General features: G+C 39.0%; 1 protein-coding gene across 1 annotated transcript; it reads right to left on the minus strand.

Annotated features, from left to right (window-relative positions):
• Window positions 1-1,008: 1,008 nt before the first annotated feature.
• Window positions 1,009-1,992, minus strand: LOC118650648 (olfactory receptor 6C2-like). The gene has a single exon (XM_036298988.1). It carries the CDS (start codon window positions 1,990-1,992, stop codon window positions 1,009-1,011), a length of 984 nt encoding a protein of 327 aa, XP_036154881.1.
• Between the last annotated feature and the right edge of the window lie 14,906 nt (window positions 1,993-16,898).

A 16,898-nucleotide genomic window follows, 5' to 3' on the forward strand; every position in this document is an offset into this window, starting at 1 on the left:
CTATTTTTTCCATATATCATTGTCCTGGACCAGGTTTGAATTTATGGCTCTCTGAGTAGGAATATGCCAATAGTCAAGATATAATGTCTATACCATATAATTTAATAGAATGGCCTGGCCAGTGTGGCTAAGTGGTTGAGCATTGACCCATGAGCCTTGAGGTTAAATGCCAAGAGGTTACTGGTCAGGGCACATGCCAGGGTTATGGGCTCTATCCCAGTGGGGGGCAAGCAAGAGGCACCTGATCAATGATTCTCTCTCATCATTGACGTTTCTCTCTCTGCATCTCCTTTCCTATCTCTGAAATCAATAAAATTAAAAAAATAAAAGCATATTAAAAAATGTTAACAGAATGTATTTCTAACAATACTTGAGGATGGGTCATAATTGTACTCATGTAGCCAAATTAGAACTAAATCTGAGTATTGCTCCCTTAGTCAGTGGCAGGAATAGTTCTGTGATACTTTACCTGTCAAATCAGATGACAACTGACTGGAGTTGAAGTAGAGGAGAAGCTTTATCAATCTTGCTGTGATAGCCTGTTCTTTGGGTGAAGACTATACTAGAGATGAAAGATCAAGCTCATTCATTATCGACATGAAGGTTACAGAGGTATGGAAATGTGGACATCTGGCCAGCAGGTGGAGAAAAGGGATTGTGGATCAACTATTGAATATTTGCTTATTGTAGGTCTAGAAACTACACATTGCTTACACCCATCCTGTTAGCTATAATATAGGCTACATAGTCACATCTTACAGGGTAGAAATATGACAGAAAAATGTGTTCTACTGTGTTTCTGGGGATAGCAACCAAAATGTTTGGCAAAACAGAAATTTCTGCCAAATAGTAAGCATAAATACCTTAGAATTTAGATTTAATGAGAAGTAAAAAATTTAATAGTCAGGATTCACAGTAAACAAGTCTAACAATAAAGGGAGAATGTTGATATGACCAGAGAGTAAGTCATGCAGAGACAAATAATATTAGAAGCTTTGGGTTTTCTGCTTAGTTATCCTTCCTTTTATTTGGATTCACTGACCCTTTTCCCCTCTGTATCTTTAAGAAGAATGCAATTTTCTTAATTGAGTCATGAAAAGCTTGTTTCACTTGCTTGTTTCTCAGGGTGTAAATAAAGGGATTCAACATGGGTGAAATGGACGTAATAAGGAGTGAAATCCCTTTATTTATAGCTACCTCGTCCTTGGCTGAAGGTTTGACATAAATGAAGATGCAGCTTCCATAAGTAATGGAAACCACAATCATGTGGGAAGAACACGTGGAAAAGGCCTTTTTCCTTTGCTGGGCAGAGGGAAACCTTAGGATAGTCCTGATGATATAAATGTAGGAAAGAACCACACATATGAGAGTCATGATGAATGTCAACACGGCACACACGATAACCATCTGTTCTATCAACCAGGTGTCTGAGCAAGAGATCTTCAGGAGAGGAGATGCATCACAGCAAAAATGATCAATGATATTCGAATCACAGAATTCCAGGCCCAAACCCAGACTAAATGGTGGGAGAATGATCATCAGTGCTGCTGCCCAACAGGAGAAAATGATGTTCTTGCAGACTCTGCTGTTCATGATGGTGGTGTAGTGCAGGGGTTTGCAGATGGCCACGTAGCGATCATAGGACATGGCAGCCAGAAGGAAAAATTCCGTTACTGCAAAGAGGTCTGTAAAGAAGAGTTGACTGAAACAAGCATTATAGGTAATGGACTTGTCCCCAGATAATATGCTATATAGAAATCTGGGAACACAGGCAGTTGTGAAAGAAATTTCTAAGAAGGAGAAATTTTGAAGGAACAGATACATCGGTGTTTTTAGGTGGGAATCCATCAGAGTGAGGGTGAGGATGGTTAGGTTTCCAGATATACTCAACACGTAGGAAAGAAATAGAAAGATAAACAGCAATATTTTCAGTGGAGTGTCATCAGTCAGTCCCAGCAAGATGAAGGTCGTTAGTGTAGTTTGGTTTTTCATCCTTGATTATTGTCCTTTTGCTCATTCTGCTTCAAATAATAAGACTTTATATGAGGAACTCCAGAGTCCTGGTCATCTTCTAACCTCAAGAGAAGTAAATCAGAGAGTGATTCCTAGATCAGTGGGGAAGTAAGCATATCATACATGCCAATGTTTGATTACCCCTTTGTGTCACATAAACTGACTTCATATTTAAATCACATATTTGCTCTGCTGCTTCTAATTACAATTTAACTGTAATTGGAGTCGGTTTGACATATTATATTATAAACATCAATGAAAGCAAGTCCTAAAAATTGCTGTTGGATGTACTATTCTTACTTCCCCCAACTTCCTAGAAGTTGCTATGGATCTACTATTCTGACTTTTCCCTACTTCCTAACTCCAGAAATGCTTCTATCAGAAAAGTTCCTAAAAAAACTAACAATGGCCTTTGCTAAGAAAATCCTTGCATTAAAATTTACATGTGTATTTTTAATTAAACTGACAATTAATCCCATAGTTAATTCTGTTTCAATTTATCCAGTGGAGTTTCTCTGAGGTGTGTTTATTGGATACATGCTCTTAAAGATTCATGAAAATCTGTTACAATCCAATTTTTTGAGGTTTTCCTCTCAGGAAATTTATTTCAAATATGTGTATTTTATATCATCAATACTAGAGACATGGTGCATGAAATTCATGCACAGGGGTGGGGTACCCTCAGCCCAGCCTGCACCCTCTCCAATATGGGCCCCCTCCAGGGATGTCCAACTGCCTGGAGATTTGGCCTAAACTGGCATTCGGGGACATCCCTCTCACAATCCAGGACCACTGGCTTCTAACTGCTCAACTGCCTGTGTGTCTGAGTGCCCTTACTGGCTCCCCTGCCAGCCTGATCACCCCTAACCACCTCTGCCTGTCGGCCTGATTGCACCTAACTGCCTCCTGGCCAACCTGGTCACCCCTAACTGCTTGCCCTGCCAACCAATAGCCTCCCTCTTCTGGCCCCCAATAGCATCCCTCTGCTGGCCTGCTCACTCCTCACTTTCTCCGCGCCAGTCTGGTTGCCCCTTACTGCCCGTCCTACCAGCCTGGTTCCCCCCTAATGCCCCCCTCTGCTGGCCTAATGTCCCCTAACTGCCCCCCCCGCCCCCGCTGACCTGGTTGCCCCTCACCTGCCCCCCCTGCTGGCCTAGTCTCCCCCCAATTGCCCCCTGCAGTCCTGGACCCCCCACACAGCCTGCAGCTCAGCTGTTTGGTCATCCCTCACTAACCCCCTTCAGGCCTGGTTGCCCCACACAGCCTGCAGCTCAGCCATTTGGTCGTCCCTCACTAACCCCCCTGCCATCCTGGATGCCCCACTCAGCCTGTTCGGTCATCCATTCGTTTGTTTTGGATGCGACGGCCCCTAGCTCTTTATATATATAGATTACGCTTGGCTATATTGTACTTCTACTGCTGGAATATCTATGTTATACATTTTTATGCTTTTTAGGATATCCTAGTGCTACAAAGAAATTTCCCCAGCTTACAAGCATAAATCTGGAATTATCTATTCTGGTTACTTAATTTCCTTTGACAGTGAAAACCGTAATGCCCTTTAACTATCTGCTTTGTTTCCCACAAAAATTAAATATGGAGCTCCCATTTGACCCAGTAATCCCACTTCTAGGAAGATATCCCAAGAAATCAGAAGTACAGATAAGAAAGAAAATATGCACCTTTATGTTCATAGCAGCACAATTTACAATAGCTAAGATTTGGAAACAGCCTAAGTGCCCAGGCGCAGATGAGAGGATTAAAAAACTGTGGTACATCTATAGTTTCATTTTTCTCTAGATTTTTAGAGCCCTTTTCCCATGAAAGCATTATAGTTAAGACCAGAGCTTTGATACTGAATTTTTTCTTATTTATGTTTTGCCATTATTTCTTTCTAAACACATTTGACAATGACATATTTTCACTCTTCATTGTATATATTTACTTCAAAATTTGTGACAGACAAATAAGGGAGAATTTGAAGTATAATCATAGAGCTGAAGAGCAGTATCTTGATATTTTAATGTTTTGGGTCAGCCTATTTCAGCTTGAAAAACACACTACCGCCCATTATAAATATCATTTAGCAATATCAGGTTTAACAAGGGTTAGCAATTTCTCAAACATATTCAGCTTTCTCTTAAATTTCACCTCCTTGGTAATTGTCTTCTCTGTCTCCTTAGCCACTTATACATCAACTCATGTGGTCTTTGCATCATTTAACCTGCTCTAGCCAAGGTCAGCACTGGCCTCCCTCTTGTTCCAATCGTTAAACAAACTTCAGACTTGATTTCACTCCTTCTCTTCTGCATATGGTAAATCATGAACTTATGAAAGTCTTTACAGTTTACTTTCTACCTTCTCACATTATCCTGAATTTCTTCCTATTATTTTGTCTATTTTTCCCCATTCTCCTTCATAGCTCCTTTTGCTTTTCTTATTTGTTGGTGCACCTGAAATATTTTTTCTAGGCAATATCTCTTTTACTCTGCCCTCTCTCTAGGAAGTTCTAATAAGAAGGTGATTTCAAGTAGGCTGCCGATCCCTACATTTACATCTGCAGGATAATGTTACAGTATTCTGACTTCAACTTATTCTTAGACATCTAGATCAGACTTAGATGGTTTGATCTTACACTTTTCCTTTTCTTCTATCTGAGAGTCCTTGAGCAATTTGATTAATTTCTTTATCTTGTGGCACTTATTTGTGTGTGTATGTATGCAAACTCAAAATAATATGTACATTTTAGGGTTATAATGAAAAATTTAGATAATATAGATAAAATATGTACAACTGCATCTGGCATTGGGCGACCATTCATTACTATTCAGTATTGGGATTCTTATTTTGTTATCTTATGATTTCCTATTGAGAGTCCTCTAGATGTGCATATTTCAAGATTTTTAATGTGGCACTCATGACTGTGTTTCCTTCCCTGTCAAGAGTAAGTCTCATTTAAAAACAATATTTATTGTTCTTTTTTTTTAACTCCCATTTTCAGTTGTTGGCATGTCTTGCCATTTCTGTTATCTTTTTAATTTGTTCCTTTTATTCTCTCACCCACAACACTACTTTTACTCTTGGTGTCTTTACCTCATAGCTGAAATATTGCAGAAACATGTTAACATATGATTAACATATATCTTTGCTTTTCCCATTCAGTATTTTAAAATCAATGCAATCAGAATCATTTTTCTAAAGCCCAGATGTGATTAGCTCTCCCCTCTGTGTTGTGGACAATATTTTTGAACTGACATTTACCCCATAATATGTGTTTCTTTGAAACTCTTGATCCACCTCTCAGTTAAATGGAAGTTAATTAATTTTGGCTTTAGGTAAGAGTTGAGGAGAGGAGAAAAGGGAATGCATTATTGGGTTTGAGTTTCAAATGCATCAAGCATTTAGGTTAATGAAATATTCCAGTCAATAAATATTTTATTCAGAGTAATGAGTAAGAACAAAATTTCTCATCCTTAGAGAATTTATAAAACTTCTTTATCAGGGGATAAGAGAATTGAGGAATAGGTTAGACCATGTTCAGCAAACTCATTAGTCAACAGAGCCAAATATCAACAGTACTTCTTCAAAATTGACTTGCCCAGGCTGACAACAGACTTCTGCATATGGGCCACGAAGTTTCAATCGCACTGTACTTGCACGCCCGCATGTGGTATTCTGTGGAAGAGCCACACTCAAGGGGCCAAAGAGCTGTATGTGGCTTGGGAGCCTCGGTTTGCCGACCATGGCCCTAACCTGATAATCCTTTTATTGTTTACCAAACTTTACAATTGATAGTCCTGTTTGCATTCCTAAAGGGCAAATGTGTATTCAATTAAATAAAAGCTGATGGGTCCAGGGTTTCAGAGAGCCTCTCTGCTAGAGAAAAGTCCCTGACTGGCTCCCCCATGCCTTCTGATTGTATATTTCTTATCTAGTGTATTATTTTGTGCATCTGCCCCTTCTGCAGACCTTGAACACTAGCTTCAAATGGATGTGGCGTTCACAGGGGGCCTTTACTGTCTTCCACTAACATGGAGCCAGAATAGCTGACAGATAAAAAAATGATATAGATTTTCTGAAATTTCTTTTCCTTGTAGAGATCTAAGGGAAAAATAATTAAGTTGCTCCTTGAACACAAGCAAAAAAGTGCCTCAAAAAGTCACATTGTCTTCCCATTCTAAAGATTGGTATAGAATTACAAAAGGGTGTTCTCCTGTCTAGTGTGACATGAAACTAAAGACAAACCTTAGATACTTGACAAATTTTCCTGCACTGCAATTTGCCACAGTAATACTATTGGTGTCTTATAACTTATACAGAGAACTACTAGATCTTAAGAGTAATATGGGCAAGGGAAACAAAAGATCCAAGGCTGTGATGCACATGAATAGATGTTTGAGGACCAGATCAGAGGATGGATACTGACATCTTTATTTCTTAACACATCGAAATGATGTAATTGTTCCAGAACCAAGCTGAACCTGGGTTGAGGGAGGCAGCACAAATACATGAAGATGATTCACTAGAGTGAGGTGGTGGAGTTTGGTAGGGAGGTGAAGACTGATATTATGTTAATAAAAAATATTTCTTTTTTTAGAGTGAAATGGAGTTTTGTAACTGAAACATTAATTTTAATTTTTTCAATCACTCTTTTTTGCCCTCATTATAAAACTTAAGCTTCTTTGTTAGCATATGGAGAGCTTTCTAATATTTCTGCTATCAGTCCACAAAATTTCCCTCATTTTTTGTTTTTTCCTACTAGGGTACTTGCATTGGCTCCCAAATTAGCAAGAGACAGTATATCATAGTGATTAAGAGTATGACCTATAGCAGTGGTTCTCAATGTTGGCTGCACATTTGAATCGCCTGGGAATCTTTTTAAAATCCTGATTTCTGGGCCTCATCCTCCGGAAATTCTGTTTCTTTGTTACTAATGTTGTGGCCCCACCCCATAACAAAGAAACAGTGAAATAAGCCAGTCAATGAAGGAAAAATACCACTTGATCTCATTCATGGCTAATAAAGACCATTATAAACTTATGAACAATAATCGATACAGAGGCAGAGCTGCCTCAAACAGATTGTCAAACTGCAGCGGGAAGGCCGGGGAGGGTTGGGGGCAGAAAGGAGGGGGGTAAGAGATCAACCGAAGGACTTATAAGCATATAAGCATAACCAATGGACATAAGACACTCGGGGGTAGGGGAGGCCAGGGGATTGTCAAGGGACGGGGGGGGGGGGGGCAGGGGGAAGACACATATGTAATACCCTTTGTAATACTTTAAGCAATAAAACAATAAAAAAAAGAGAAAAGAAAAAAAAAAAGAAGAAAAAAAGAAGAATTTCTGGAGGATGAGGCCCAGAAATCAGGATTTTAAAAAGATTCCCAGGTTCTTCTAATGTGCAGGCAAGGTTGAGAACCACTGGCCTATAGAGTCGGGCTGCTGGTGTCATCTCTCCTGATTCAATTTGCTTCCCTAGACTTATCTACTAGCGGTTTCCATTAAAGGCGATGCTTAAAATTACCTGTGGAGATTCTCAGATGCTGGTCCTTTTGTTTTTAAAGATCTCTACACTTGTAGTCTCTAACTGCTCTATCCCTACTTTAAGTTTTGGTTTAGGCATTAATTCCACCAGGAATCTATCTTTAACTTTTTAAGATAGATGTATCTTTTCTTTTTACTATTCCCATTGTAGCCTATGATTATTATTTATTATTCTCTGATGACTAAATTGTCAAACTGTACAAACAAATTTTATTTGACATTGTTTTGTCCCAAGCAGCAAGCTTACCTCCAGGGGCATAGTAAGAGTTCCTTAAAAGTTTGTGGAAATAAAGAAAGAATGACTATCGTATTTGCCATATTTTCTAACATGTGTTTTAAAGGTATTTTAATCTCTGGAATAAGGCGGTGGAGTTCTCATTTCCCTTTTCCTCTTCGGGTTCAGTTTCCTCCATGATATTTAGTTCATGGAATCAATGTGATTGTTGATTGCTATAGTCCCAAAGTGCCTGGCAGATAGTCAGTTAGAGCTTTCTCTTCTTTCACTTCCTCCTCCTCCCTCCCATCCCATAACCTGCAGTAATAACGCTAATGTGTGAGGGCACTAATCAGTGACCACTACACTATTGTTTTTTCTGCATCCTTTGTTTGTTGGTTAATCCTCATCATAGAGTATTTCTTCCATTGATTTGTAGAGAGAGTGGAAGTGAGGGAGGGGTGGGAAATGAGTGAGAGGGATACATGAATTTCTTGCCTCTGGCAGGTGTCCTGTCTCAGGCCTGGGAGGAACCTGCAACCCAGATACCACCCCTTCACCAGGAATCAAACCCCAGACCCTTCACTCTAACTGCTGAGCAATAATGACTAACTAGGACAGTTCCTGCACTCGTTATAAAGCTTGTGAATTTTGATGCCTCTGATAACCTGTTCATTGTCCTGTGAAGAAATACTAAGGGCAGAGCTTAGAGACTGAAGTTTTGAATATGAGGCAATAGGTACTTCACATTTCTTTCTCAAGCCACATTAACACTTAAGCACTTGGCAGCTATTTCCATTTGTAAATAGCTGTAAAAAGTCAATGTCTTTGGTTTTCTCTGCATTTCACGTAAGAATAGAATTTTCCATGAGAAATTTAATTAGTGTGTATATTAATGGATTAACTTATTTCTAGCAATCTCTACCCCACAAGAAAGCTTCAGGTGTGTTTTCCTAAGGTTTGTTGAATTGAGGGAAGTTGTTTCAATCAAGGCAGTAACGAATAACAGCATTAGAGAGCTAGAGACAGAGAATTACCTGTGGTTTACAGGCATCTCTGCAGAAAAGGAGCACTAATCTAGGCTGAGGAGGAGAAATAATTAGCTGCTAATCAGGTACCTTTTTAGAGAGGGTCATATAGGAATTGACCTTCTGAACCAAACTGAGAAAATTCTTAAGCTCTCAATACTTCACTGTGGCATTTTAACTCAGCATTGTTCCACTTTCCTAAACTCTCCTCTCTTTCCAATCACCAATACTTACCTTCTGTGATACCAAAATTTAAGTAAATGTTCTGGTAGACCACTTTAATTCAGGTGAATTTTCTATTTATTATATTTAAAGAAAGATTTTAAAATATAATGAGCTCATTGATTTCTAAAAACAACATTTCTGATCATAATGTATATAATGTTGCTATGAATACTCATGCATTCATTCAGAAGGTATTTATTGAGAATCTATGATTTGACAGGTAGTGCTATAAACATTAAGGCTAAAGAGTGAGCAGGTACTGAACCCTCTCTAGTGATGTATGTAATAAATATTTCAAATGAGCATAATCCCTTCAGATTTCTTTTTTTTATAATACAAACTAACATTAGAAATAACTATTTTATTTTTCAGAGACAGCCAATATTGCCATCTCAGATTTTTAAACAGATTAGTCATATTTTCCAGGACTAAGGAACTAGAACTTTGAATGATGAAAGAAACTGAATTGCCAAACAAGAACATACTTACTCTTATGGAAGGTAATCCTGGCTGCAGTTGACTGTATAATCCTGGTAGTTCCAAAGGTCAAACTGAAAGTATAAGTGGGGTCAGTTAAGGTGGCCCAATGTTCCTCTCATGAAGACATAGACATTCACAGATAATAGTTTTCTAGTAGAAAGTGCCAAAAGACTCGTCCTAAAGGTTCTATTTCATTTTAAACCTAGGGAACAATTTCTTATATCAGAAAGCCGAAATAAAAAGTCATGTATTTTAAATGTCTGAGAAATATAAGGTAATTTTTAAAGAAGATTTTGAAAGAGATGATTTCTGATTTCTCTGGGAAATGATTTTTACACAGTGATGGAAGATTAAGATGACTTTTATAATCTCAGACTCTTATGGATGTACACTGTGTGGATAAGGAAAGGGCCCTTCGTGACCAAGTTCAAACATGACTAATGATTTTAATATGCACTGAATTTTGGCAAAATACCTAGAGGGAGCAGTGGGAATAGTGTCCTTAGAGACAATAAGATGCAACAATTTTAAGAGACACATTCCAAGTGCAGAACAATAATTGTATGATGAAAAGATTTCTGGCTACTCTTCAACCCATAGATAACAATTAACAAAAGACAACAAAATTGCTTTGTCTGCATTTTCTATGAAAAAAAATTCTTGAAAGTAGTATAGACACAATTTCTAATCCGACAACTGTACATACTTTCCCAGGGTAAAAATATATGTTTGTATCATAATTTTTCTGTATTGTACTCTTTTTATGTGTAAGCCATTATCTAATAAAGCTTCCCATATTTCATTATTAAAATTTATATATTAAAAATCTCATTTTTATAAACATCATTGATTTTTTTCTGTTTAAATGATCAGAAGACGAATTTCTTTTTTTTTTGCATTTTATTTTATTTTATTTTTTTTAATAATTTTTTTTTATTATTGCTTAAAGTATTACAAAGGGTATTACATATGTGTCCATTTTATCCCCCCGCCCTAGACAGTCCCCTAGCCTTCCCTATCCCCCAATGTCTTATGTCCACTGGTTATGCTTATATGCATGCATACAAGTCCTTTAGTTGATCTCTTACCCCCCTACCTCCTGCCCCCCAACCCTCCCCAGCCTTCCTGCTGCAGTTTGACAATCTGTTTGAGGCAGCTCTGCCTCTGTATCTATTATTGTTCAAAAGTTTATAATGGTCTCTATTATCCATGAATGAGTGAGATCATGTGGTATTTTTCCTTCATTGACTGGCTTATTTCACTTAGCATAATGCTCTCCAGTTCCATCCATGACGTTGCAAATGGTAAGAGTTCCTTCCTTTTTAGAGCAGCATAGTATTCCATCGTGTAGATGTACCACAGTTTTCTAATCCATTCATCTACTGATGGGCACTTAGGCTGTTTCCAGATCTTAGCTATGGTGAATTGTGCTGCTATGAACATAGGGGTGCATATATCCTTTCTGATTGGTGTTTCTGGTTTCCTGGGATATATTCCTAGAAGTGGGATCACAGGGTCAAATGGGAGTTCCATTTTCAGTTTTTTAAGGAAACTCCATACTGTCTTCCATAGTGGCTGCACCAGTCTGCATTCCCACCAGCAGTGCACAAGTGTTCCTTTTTCTCCACATCCTCTCCAGCACTTGTCGTTTGTTGATTTGTTGATGATAGCCAGTCTGACAGGTGTGAGATGGTACCTCATTGTTGTTTTGATTTGCATCTCTCCGATGATTAGTGACTTTGACCATGTTTTCATATGTCTCTTGGCTTTCTGAATGTCCTCTTTTGAAAGGTGTCTATTTAGGTCCTTTGCCCATTTTTTGATTGGATTGTTTATCTTCCTTTTGTTAAGTTGTATGAGTTCCCTATAAATTTTGGAGATTAGGCCCTTATCAGATATGACATTGGCAAATATGTTTTCCCACACAGTGGGTTTTCTTGTTGTTTTGTTGCTGGTTTCTTTTGCTGTGCAGAAGCTTTTTATTTTGATGTAGTCCCATTTGTTCATTTTCTCTTTCGTTTCAAGTGCCCTAGGAGCTGTATCAGTGAAGAAATTGCTTCGGCATATGTCTGAGATTTTGTTGCCTTTGGATTCTTCTAGAATTTTTATGGTTTCCTGTCGTACATTTAAGTCCTTTATCCATTTTGAGTTTATTTTTGTGTATGGTGTAAGTTGGTGGTCTAGTTTCATTTTATTGCATATATCTGTCCAATTTTCCCAACACCATTTATTGAAGAGACTATCTTGGCTCCATTGTATGTTCTTGCCTCCTTTGTCAAATATTAATTGAGCATATTGGTTCGGGCCGATTTCTGGGCTCTCTATTCTATTCCATTGATCTATATGCCTATTCTTGTGCCAGTACCAGGCAGTTTTGAGAACAGTGGCTTTGTAATACAACTTGATATCTGGTATTGAGATCCCACCTACTTTGGTCTTTTTCAGGATTGCTGCAGCTATTCGGGGTCTTTTTTTATTCCAGATGAATTTTTGGAGGGTTCGTTCTAGATCTCTGAAGTATGCCGTTGGTATTTTAATGGGAAGTGCGTTGAATTTATAGATTGCTTTGGGTAGTATGGACATTTTAATGATGTTGATTCTACCAATCCATGAACACGGTATGTTCTTCCATCTGTTTATGTCTTCCTCTATATCTTTTTTCAACGAGAAGACGAATTTCTGATGCAAAGCCCTCTTACATATTAGAATTTTGAAGTTTATTGCCACATTTTGCTTCCAATGTGTAATACCGCATTATATGCACACCATGTTTGGGTCTCTGGGTCACTATTGGCATTGTGGGGTCTGAAGGAATCCCACACTTATTCCTTGCTTGAGTCTTGAGTCAACAAGAGAGTAAAATGTAGGCAAGTAGAGGGAGATTAAAATGCCAATTTTATTATAGATAGAAATATTTAAAACGTGGCTTTGAACATCCTGATAGAACCTCCTGAGTTAGCCATATCTCTCAGAGAGACAGTTCTAGAAACCCAACTCTACCCCACCACTTGGGGCAGACCCATTTGTTTCATGAATTTGAACAGTCTTCCATGTATCTGTAGAAAAAAAAATATAAAACAGGAGAGGGAAAATTGTTGTTCAAAATTCCCCTGTCAGGTAAGTCTGTTTTCAACTCCAGGGGAAGTGGCCAGGAGGTTACACAAATAAATTATTATTATTTTTTTAATATATTTTTTATTGATTAAGATATTACATATGTGTCCTTGTCCCCACGTTACCCTCTACCCCCCACCCTCCCCGCTCATGCCCTCACCCCCCCGTTGTCCATGTCCATTGATTAGGCCTATATGCTTGCATATAAGTCCTTTGGTTGATCTTTCCCCCTTACCCCCACCCTCCCCTACCTTCCCTCCAAGTCCCGACAGTCATCAGCTTATGTTGTTCATTATATTCCACAAATGAGTGAGATCATGTGGTATTTATCCGCTCTCCAGTTCCATCCATGCTGTGGCAAATGGTCAGAGTTCCTTTTTCTTCTTCCTCTTCTTAAAGAATACCTTTCAGCATTTCATATAATGCTGGTTTGGTGGTGATGAACTCCTTTAGCTTTTTCTTATCCGTGAAGCTCTTTATCTGACCTTCTATTCTGAATGATAGCTTTGCTGGATAAAGTAATCTTGGTTGCAGGTTCTTGCTATTCATCACTTTGAATATTTCTTGCCACTCTCTTCTGGCCTGCATGGTTTCTGTTGAGAAATCAGCTGACAGTCGTATGGGTACTCCCTTGTAGGTAACTGACTGTCTTTCTCTTGCTGCTTTTAAGATTCTCTCTTTATCTTTTGCTCTTGGCATTTTAATGATGATGTGTCTTGGTGTGGTCCTCTTTGGATTCCTTTTGTTTGGGGTTCTCTGCGCTTCCTGGACTTGTAAGTCCATTTCTTTCACCAGGTAGGGGAAGTTTTCTGTCATTATTTCTTCAAAAAGGTTTTCAATATCTTGCCCTCTCTCTCCTTCTGGTACCCCTATAATTCTGATGTTGGTACGCTTGAAGTTGTCCCAGAGGTTCCTTACACTATCTTCATATTTTTGGAATCTCTTTTCTTTTTTCTTTTTCGGTTGGGTATTTTTTGTTTCTTTGTATTTCAAATCTTTGACTTGATTCTTGGGATCCTCTTGTCTGCTGCTGGATCTCTGTAAATTATTCTTTATTTCAGTCAGTGTATGCTTAATTTCTAGTTGGTCCTTTTTCATGTCCTCCATGGTCTCACTATACTTATTGAGGGATTCATTAAATTTATCGGCAGTTTCCATAAAATTCTTGAAAAACCTTATAAACGTGGCCTTGAACTCTATATCCAATTGTTTGCTTTCCTCCATTTCTGCCATTTGTGACCTGTTTCTTTGTCTCCGCATTTTGGCAGCTTCCCTGTGTTGATAGAGTGGCCCTGCGCACCAGGTGTCCTGTAGGGCCCAGTAGCTCAGCCTCCCCAGTTACCTGGGGTGGACACTCTTGGTGCACTCTTGGTGCCTTGGTTGTTGTAGGATCACTGGGAGGAATTGACCTCCAGGCCAATTGGCTTTGAGAATCAGCTGTGTCTAAAGTGGGAGAACTTCTGTGCTGAAGACACCCTTCTGGGGCAAGACTTGCTTCAGTGGGGCTTTGGTGCTCACTGAGTCTGCTCCCTGAGTGTGTCCCTTATGGATCTGAGGAGTTGCAATCTGGATGGTCCCCCTCTGACCACTGGGTACAGTGGCTCCTGGATCTAAGGAGGTGCTAATTCAGCCTCTGCCTGAGGCCACACAGCCGGAGCCACGAAGAGGCTCAGCTGTGAAGCAATGCAAGCCGCTGCGGGGCCTTGGGCCTTCTCTTGGAAGTTCCGGGTCTGCCTGGCTCGGCTGCAGTTAGGTACATTCACATGCAAAAGCCTCTGCCACAGCCTGGGTGGGGCGGGGTCTCAGGGAATCAAAGGGCGGATCAAGGAGCTATGGCTGATTCTCCGCCCAGAGTCGCGGGTCTCAGTGACCTGCTAATTGCTGCAAGCACCTCTGAGGGAAAGCCGCCTTCAAGTTCGCCCGCTGCCGGACAGACCAGCTTCTCCCCGTATGAGTCCTGGGTCCCCAGAGACTTCCCGGAACCAGAGTTCAGAGCAGTCGGGAGCTTGTGATTCAAAAAGACAGCCACGTCCTCAGGTGCCACCCCCTTTGCTCGCGCGCGCGCGCGAGCCGGCCGTACCTCTGCACTTGTACCTCTGCACTTCACCTCTGCAGGTCCTCTGGCTCTCAGCGTGCTTTTCTTTCCTTCTAGTTGTAGAATTTACACTCAGCCAGCCTTCCTGTTGTTCTGGATGATGTTTGCTCTGTCCTTTGCGATAATTTTCAATTGTTGTGTGAGGCGGCAATTTCCCGGTGTTTACCTATGCCGCCATCTTAGTTTCTAGCCCACAAATAAATTATTGATAAAAATCCTCCAAATTTTAGAAATAAATCAGAAGAATGACTTAATAAGCATAATAGCTGTAGTAAATAGCTGTAAATAAATTATTAAATCATGCAGGAAAATGCACAGGCATTTGACTTGGCTATGTACTTTTGCCTAAACTCCAGCCACTGTGAAGTGAAACTGTAGCTGTAGGTTTGTGTTCGGTAGAAAACATATCCTAAAGATCATAGTTTTAGGGCACTACTGGATATTAGCCAGTTCAATATCTATCAGATACTGAACAGCAGTTTTCTTTTTAAAAAAACTTATCTTTATTATTGAAAGTATTATAGATGTCCCCCCTTTTCTTCCCATTGACCCCCTCCTACCCCACCCCTGCACACCCTTCAGGCCTTCATCACACTATTGTCTGTGTCCATGGGTTATGCATATATGCATATAAGTTCTTTGGCTCATCACTCTTCCCCTCCCCTACCATCCCCTACCTTCTCTTTGAGAATCATCACTCTGTTATATGCTTCTATGTCTCTGGATCTATATGGTTCATCAGTCTATTGTGTTCATTAGACTCCACACATGAGTGAGATCATGTGACACTTGTTTTTCTCTGACTGGCTTATTTCACTTAGCATAATAGTCTCCTGGTCACTTCATGCTGTTTCAAAGTGTAAGAGTTCCTTTTTTTTTTTACAGCTGTATAATATTCCATGGTGTAAATGTACACCATTTTCAATCCACTTATCTAATGATGGGCACTTGGGCTGTTTCTAAATCTTAGCTATTGTAAGTTGCACTGTTATGAACATAGGGGTGCATATATTCTTTCTGATTGGTGTTTTGGGTTCCTTATGATATAGTCCTATAAGTGGGATCACTGGCACAAATGGCAATTCCAGTTTTAATTTTTTGAGGAAACTCCATACTGTTTTCCATAATGGCTGCACCAGTCTGTATTCCCAGCAGGGAACTAGGGTTAACTTTTCCCCATAACCTTGCCAGCACTTGTTATTTGTTGATTTGTTGATAGTAGCTATTCTGACAAGTGTGAGGTGTAACCTCATTGTTGTTTTAATTTGCATCTATCTGATGATTAGTGACTTTGAGCATTTTTTCATATGTTTCCTTGCTATCTATTTATGTCCTTTGCCCATTTTTAAGTTGGAATATTTTTCTTCCTTTTGTTAAGTTGTATGAGTTTCTTATATATTTTGGAAATTAACCCCTTATGAAATATATTATTGGAAAATATGTTCTCCCTTGCATTGTGCCCCTTTTCATTTTGTTGTGATTTTTATTGCTGTGTGGCAGGCTTTATTTTGATGTAGTCCTGTTTATTTTTTCCTCTGTTTCTCTTGCCTTAGAGATATATCTGGAAATATATTGCTAGGAGAGATGTCTGAGATTTTGGGGCTCTGGTTTTTTCCAGTATTTTTATGGTCATGTGTCTCATTTAAGTCTTTTATCCATTTTGAGTTTATTCTTGTTTATGGTGTAAGTTGCACGTACCTGTCCAATTTTTCCAACACCATTTATTCAAGAAATTGCCTTTACTCCATTGTATACTCTTGCCTCCTTTGTCAAATATTAATTGAGCATAATGGCTTGTGTTGACTTCTGGATTCTCTGCTCTGTTCCATTGATATATATGCCAGTTCTTGTGTCAGTACCAGGTTATTTTGTATCATATCTTTGTGGTATAACATGATATTTGGTATTGTGATCCCCCTAACTTTGTTTTTCTCTCTTAAGATGGTTGCAGCTATTTGGGGTCTTTTAGGTTCCATATACATTTCTGGAGTATGTGTTCCAGATATGTGAAATATGGCATTGGTAAATGGGGATTGCACTGAATCTATAGATTGATTTGGGTAGTACGGCCATTTTATTTATTTATTTATTTATTTATTTATTTATTTATTTATTTATTTATTTAATTGTTTAAAATACTACACATGTCTTCTTGTTTTTAAATCTATACATTTTTATTTTAT

The sequence above is a fragment of the Myotis myotis genome, unplaced genomic scaffold, assembly GCF_014108235.1.
Source record: "Myotis myotis isolate mMyoMyo1 unplaced genomic scaffold, mMyoMyo1.p scaffold_m19_p_3, whole genome shotgun sequence".
NCBI classification, from domain to species: domain Eukaryota; kingdom Metazoa; phylum Chordata; class Mammalia; order Chiroptera; family Vespertilionidae; genus Myotis; species Myotis myotis.

Excerpts from the sequence above, each read along its gene's own strand:
- LOC118650648 (XM_036298988.1), bottom strand. The coding sequence starts at position 1,992 with ATGAAAAACCAAACTACACTAACGACCTTCATCTTGCTGGGACTGACT.